At 31.9% G+C, this 7,397-nt stretch overlaps 1 protein-coding gene across 1 annotated transcript; it reads left to right on the top strand.

Moving 5' to 3' along the window:
- Nucleotides 1–3,604: 3,604 nt before the first annotated feature.
- On the top strand, nucleotides 3,605–4,535 carry LOC111903255 (CDGSH iron-sulfur domain-containing protein NEET). The gene is made up of 2 exons (XM_023899038.3): nucleotides 3,605–3,980; nucleotides 4,253–4,535. The coding sequence occupies exons 1-2, from the start codon at nucleotides 3,745–3,747 to the stop codon at nucleotides 4,350–4,352; spliced, it is 336 nt and encodes a 111-aa protein (XP_023754806.1). The 5' UTR covers nucleotides 3,605–3,744; the 3' UTR covers nucleotides 4,353–4,535.
- The last annotated feature ends 2,862 nt before the right edge of the window (nucleotides 4,536–7,397 follow it).

The raw sequence follows: 7,397 nt of genomic DNA on the forward strand, positions 1-7,397 counted from the left end.
TTTGTTTTTAAGTTCAACTTAGTGAAGGAAAAAAAAAGAGTAAATTACGCGAATCGTCTCTCGTGCAGGTGTCAAAAGGCACGTTTGGTCCCTATTTTCAAAAATTAACTCGGATGATCCCTCGTTTAGTTTAAACTTACACGCTTCATCCCTTGTTAGTTTAAATATACATAATTCATCCTTTATCATACATAAAATGACTATATTATCCTTGGTAGGTCATGTTTTTTTTTGGAAAGGGAACTTCCCTAACGAGGGTTTCCGGGTCAGCTTTCGCGCACCGACTAATCCCCCGCTGCAAACATGAGACTTTGACTCATGCCCTGGAGTCACTGCAGGCGAACCTTCATGGCCACAAGGGCTTAGTAGTGCCAGGATTTGAACATGGGTCAATAGGTTATCCACCATATCTTCCACATGCCTTACCAAGTCACCATATTTGGTAGCTCATGTTGTATTTATAAAAAAAGGAAAAATAAATTATAACTCTTATTTTCATATTTATTTATATCTTTTAAATAATTAAACATATAAACTCTACCCAACCCCACCCATTTACCTAAAACTCATTGAATTACCCTAACCCCTCCTTTCCCGTTCCTCCACCTTCTCACCTCCCCCTTGATGTCAAAATATGGCCACCGGAAGTCTTCGCCTCCAATCAGACACCGTCCTCCCAGCAAGGCGTTGACCTAATCTACAGGTTTCAGGCGAGCATTTCTCTCTCATAACAATGGTTATTTGCGCCGCTGAACTCCGCCATCACCACATTTGAACTTGTCGTCGATGGTTACTTCTTCTAGCGAACCTTCTCTCTTCACCCATCACCGTCTACAGCCTACACTCTCACATTCTCACTCACAAATCTGCTCAATTTATACACAACCGTCGCTCGATTTGTGGTTCGATTTTCAGATTTATGGTTTTACAGGTTTCAAGTTTCTTCTTTTCAGATTTGATTTGGTTTGGTTTAGTGAGTGTTGATTATTGACAGTTTTTGGAAGTAGAGCATGGTAGTTACTGCAAGTAAGGATGGTCGTTGTTGGATGTGGTTTTCATGGGGGCAGAACGCAAAGGGGAAAAGGAAGGGGGGAAAGGTGGGTTGGGTGTGGTGAGTGAGGGTTTGATGTCGTCGCCGGAGGTGTATTAGAGTGGTCGGAGTTGTATTGGTGTCGTCGGAGTATTGGGGTCAACCGATGTGGGTGGTAACGGTAGATCATAGATGTACGGAAGAAGAAATGGGGGTAGAGACGAGTTTCATAGTGCGTAGGGTTTAGGCCCATTTATTTTTTATAAAGTAATAATAATAACTATTTTTAATAATAAATAAATCAATAAATAATTAATAAATAACAGATAAATAGAAAATAAATAAAAAAATAAATAAATAAGGGCAAAATGGTCATTTTATGTCTAGAGGGATGAAGCGTGTAGGTTTTTAACTAATGAGGGACAGTCTGAGTTAATTTTTGAAAATAGGGACTAAACGTGCATTTTGACACCTGCACAAGGGACGATTCGTGTAATTTACTCAAAAAAAAAATTGTGTTTCTCCGTTTCATTAAAGCAAGCAGAAGAAAATAGAAAAAAAACATTTTCTCCTTACTTTCTTTACCCTTTTTTTCTTTTCTTTTATAAATCTTGGGAGCTAGATGTAAATGCCATAATCCCAATTTGTAGCCTTGTAGGTGGGTGTGGATTAGTTCTATCGTAAAAACACATCGATATTAGGGTTGTTCACTATCCGGATAAAACCGAATTGTCCAATTGGACAATTTGGATTGGACTATTTAGTTCGGATATTCAGATTTTTGAATTGATTTTCAACAAAACCGAATTATTATTTTGGATTTCAGATTGGTTTTGGTTTACAAAATATGAACCGAATATTCCAAAAAAACCGAATAACAATTTATTATTTATTTATTTTTAATATCACTATAACCATTTATTAATTTTATAATTTATTTTTTCAAATAAGTTCAAAAAGTTTCATCTATTAATAAACATTTTCTCTCAAAAGTTTTTTTATCTATTAAATATTAAACTATAATATACATTCTTAGTAGTTATTTTTAAATTTTAAATCACAACTAAATAAAAAAAAAAACTTTTGCTTCTTCTATAAAAATTGGATAATAATATAATTATATGTCATTTTAAAATGTTTTAGTTTTTGAAAACCGAATTATAAAAACCGATCCAACCGAATTGTAATTGAATCGGATCGGATTTGAATTTAGTTTGGATTATTCGGATCCATATTTTAAAAACCGAAATAAATTTGGATTTACTTAATTGGATCGGATCGAACCGATCCATCCAAACGAACGCCCCTAATCGATATAAGTAGGAATTAGGAAATATATATATATATATATATATATATATATATATATATATATATATATATATATATATATATATATATATATATATATATATATATATATATATATATATTAAACTTAGGCCTTCTTTTTGTGAAAAAAAAATAATATATCAAAACTTGTAATCATTTTTCATCTATAAACCGAAATCTATATCGATATGTGTGGATGTCAAATCGGAATTTTTTTTTCTGAAAGTCATTCAATTTTAGTTTCTATGATTTAGTTTTTTTTTTGTTGTTGAAAAAACCATGTGATTTTCATTTTTTTTTTGTGTTGAAAACCAATACCGTAAGATTTGGTTTATATAATTTAGTTTGAGAGTCCAACTTTTATATAAACATATGAACCATTTTAATAAATAACTGAGATTGATTGAATTTAGTTTGTACCACAGTTTTTTTTTCATAACAACAATCCACCAATAAACATTTGGTTTTCTGAAAAAACCAAAAATCGTTCAAAAATAAGTCATTCATAAAATAAAATAAAATAAAATAACTCAATAAACGTTGTGTTTTACCAACTTTTTATAACTTGAACAAAAAATTAAAAATAAATAAATAATAAAATAAGTAATATATCTTGCCAAAAATTCAGTTTTACCATCAATATATAATTACCTATTTGATCCGTATTTGCAAATGAAAATTGTCATGATTGAACTTTTATCTAAAACTTAGTGACTTTTTTCTAAACAAATTAAGTTTTGATGGTCTAACCGTGTGAAAAATGATAGAGATATTGATTAAAATACGTTTATTGTGTTTTGAAAAATAGTAATTTTTCAAAATGGGCCATTAAGTAATCAATTTCAAGGTGTTTATATCAATATTTTTCAATCAAATTTCTCATTCTCAGCCATTGTGACGTAATGATTATCATTTGTTATATTTTTATAACTTTTTTAAGCTTTTTTTTTTCTCAAAATTTCGAAATTGTTTATGTGCTTTCAAATCTGTTTTGAAATTCTAAAATAGTTATTGTCCAAAACTGAAATCCGAAAATTCGGTCTCAAAAGTATTTTTTGTTCGAATTAGTCGAAATGACTCTCCTGAAATATTGGGTAATTAGAAAAAACATATATATTAGAGAAAGAGAAATCAAATATTAACTTCAAATATTATTAACCTTAAACAATTTAAGAAAATTTATCTGATTATAAATCAAACAACGCATGAATCGTGTGGTGGTGGAATATCTGTTTGTAAAGCTTGGAGGCAAGAATCATGTGGTGGAGGAACATCCGCCTGTGAAACTTTGATATAGGGAGCGTGTTCTCCACAAGTTCAATATATCTCTCTAACTTTCACCAACTTTTCTACCAACTGACTGCAGAGAGAAGACACTTTTGATGGCGAGCATTATTGGAGTTGGGATTCCGTTCGGCTTATCATCACCACCGCATGCACTCAAGACATCCACCAGAGTCGGCGGAGTTGCGACACAATTCAGCCACTCCACACGGCGGATGGTGGCGGTAAAAGCAGAGGTTGGTGGTATAAACCCTGAAATCAGGAAAAGCGAAGACAAAGTCGTCGATTCCGTCGTCGTTACAGAACTCGCCAAACCCGTTACTCCTTATTGCAGGTCTCTGTTATTCCCACCTTTTTCTTCGTCGATTATCGCTTGTTAAATCTCATTACATTAACTGATTCAACTTCTATTATCAACTTATCTGTTGTAGTTTCTCGTTCCTAATTTGGAATTAGGGAGGTAGCGTACAGATACCCTAAAATTTTAAATGTTATATTTCATCTTCACAACACATTAACACAGGCTGGGATTTATTTACAGAATTTGAATTCTCAAACTTGAAAATTGATACAAATTCTCCAAAACTACCTGTTTATAATTTGTAGGTGTTGGAGATCTGGGACTTTCCCGCTTTGCGATGGTAGCCATGTAAAGCACAACAAAGCTACCGGAGATAATGTTGGGCCTCTGTTGCTGAAAAAGTAATAAAAAAATTATGGTATTTATGTAATCGTGATCATGTTTTTATTTGGTTAATTGCCTTCGATTAGTAATCTTTCATATAGAGCATGCCCATGAATGTATTGTGTATCCAATTCGATTTTGGTTAGTATGAGAACATAATATCTGAATATGTTGGGTTTTGAATATATTTGTTATTACAGTTGATGCATGCTTCAGATATCTGAATGAAAACATGTTGTTTGCTTTCAGATATCAATAATGATCTTTAGAAAATACTGAAAATGGTGGCTTAAGAAGTGACTTCTCTCTCAATATATCCTTAGTATCATTAGTCGACCCTCAAGATACGATTATAGGTGTTCCTTGTTCTAGTTCTTGAAGTAATTCGTAATTAACATATTTAAACAATACTATTCAATGGATTGATGGAATGTCCGCCCATATATTAATGTTGTATTGAATTAATTAAAAGCCAAAATAACTGATAACGTGGAAAGTTAATTAAGGTAAAGGCAAATTATTAGTTATCAAAATCTATAAGATGTAAAGGTTTATGTTTATGAGTTGTTTTAGGCTATTTCTTTATACACGTCAATTTATCACACACACCAATCTAATATAGTTTGACTTTTATCTCACACTTTTTCTTATTTTAAGGATTTGTATCCAATAATGGACAAGTATTATATAGAAAGCATTCATTTCAGATTTATTCACATTTTTATTGTATATTGTCGGTATTTATGTTTTGAAGACTACGTTTTATTTCAAAAAACACATCAATCTAACCTAGTCTGATTTTTTTACAGCTTTTTCTTATTTTAAGGATTTGTATCCAATAATGGGTAAGTATTATATAGAGTGCATTCAATTTAGATTTATTCTCTTTTATATTGTATATTGTCAATATTTATGTTTTGAAGACTGTGTTTTATTTCTAAAAACACTAAATTATCAGAATATGAACAAACTACAAAATATAGTTATACTGAACACTGAACATCATTAATCCATTTAAACTTCCAATAAACCACCACATTTTATATAAACAGAAAATGAATCATTTAAACAATATATTAACAATATTAAAAAAAATGTTCACCATCGGAATTAGCTTCAACCAAAGAAATGTTGCCGACAACAACTAACCGGCTGTAACCAAATAACGCCGGAGACAAAACGAGAGAATGAGAGATCGTGAGAAATGACCGCCGGAACCACCATTTACCATCGTGAACCACCTAGACCAGATCGAGAAAAGCGAGACAATCATCATTTGCGCCGGAGAAAAAACAATAGATCACCGGAAAGAAAGAACGAGCGAAATAGCACCGTGAGAAAGTCCGTTGTCGAAGCATCAGACCAGTGGCTAGTGGCTATGAACGTTGCACCGTGAAACAGACCGTCGTCGCCGGAAATTTTGTCGTCGCCGGAAATCACATCGGACATCTCTGGCTCCTACTCTTGGCGGCTGAAACATTTTTGCTAAGGTTTGAACAAGGTAAGTCTTTTATATCTTATCATTTTATATTAACCGCCGCCTAAAATTTGAAGATATTTCATTTTAGACACCTTAAATTTAAATCTTTTGTACTTTCTGCATTCCTTTATTTATTTTCAAAAAGTACGTATAAAAAGAATTTCTAAATGAAACATTAAATATAATCGGCCAACAAATAGTATTAATATTATAATAATGAATAAATTAACCATAGATTTAAATTTTGAAATCGGAAATTAATGGACGTCCAATTTTGAATTTGATGATTCCATATTCACTCAATTTTCAAAACAAAATTCTAGTTTGAAAATAAAAGGTTGAATTATTTTTTAATTAAATATCATGAAAATTCATTTGTAAATATGGATTTTATGGTTAAAAAAACCACCATGGACCACCTCACATGCAAATTATTTTATATGGCAATCATTTTCTCAAATATGATAGCATAATATCAGTTTTTAATTAATTTTTTAAATTAGTTTTTAATTAATTTTTAATTATTTTTTTAATCAGTTTTTTATTAAGTTTTTTTTGTTTCATTTCAATTTTGCAGGAAAAAATGGCTAATATTTCGGATTTTTCTACCGATGAAGTATAATTTCTCAAAGTTATGTTACAGTCGATCGAAGGCAACGACTTTTGGATTCAAATCTAAAGTATTTCTTTTTTGTGATAGTAGTGGTATATCCAGAAGTAAAAATGCGGAAACAAAAAAAATTTATTGTTCATTCGAATTGATAGCAAAGTATTTGAAGGCACCAGATGGTCGGAAGTTACAGGTCATATGTGATGATCACAATCACGAACCATCAATGTATATGGAGGGTCATTCATTTGCAATGCGATTGTCGGATAAAGAGACTTGTTTGGTCCATGATTTGACATAGCTGAATGTTAAACCACTAGATATTTTGTCAACAATAAAGCAGCAAAATGAAAATAACGTGTCTTCACTGAAAACTATATACAATTGTCTCTATAAGTTTACAGTATCTCAACGAGAAAGTAGAAGCCCGATACAAAATGTCATGCACATTTTGCATACTAAAGGGTGTAATTATGAGTATCGTTTAAAGGAGAGCACTAACGAGTTAGAGGAGTTGTTTTTTATCCACTCAATATCGTTACAGATGTGGCAAGCATTTCTGTATGTGGTGTTGATGGATACTACATACAAAACAAACAAGTATAATCTTCCATTTCTATAGATTGTTGGTGTCACTTCTACGAGACTGACGTTTTCCATAGCCTTCGCATTTATGCATAGCGAAAAAAACAAGCAACTACAGGTGGGCATTGACTTGTTTGAAATTGACGATTAACGATTCTTTTTGTCCTCATGTCATCGTCACCGATAGAGATTTGGCGTTGATGAAGGCGTGCGAATATGTTTTTCCACAAAGTAATCATTTACTTTGTAAGTGACATATATTCAACGATATAACAAAACATTGTAGGAAACGTATCAAATCAGATAAGACTTGGGGTTCTCTTCATCCAATGTGGAAGAAATTAGTCGAATCTCAGACAGCGAGTGCATACATGCAAGCGTATGCAGACCT

Source organism: Lactuca sativa, chromosome 2, assembly GCF_002870075.4.
Source record: "Lactuca sativa cultivar Salinas chromosome 2, Lsat_Salinas_v11, whole genome shotgun sequence".
NCBI classification, from domain to species: Eukaryota; Viridiplantae; Streptophyta; class Magnoliopsida; order Asterales; family Asteraceae; genus Lactuca; species Lactuca sativa.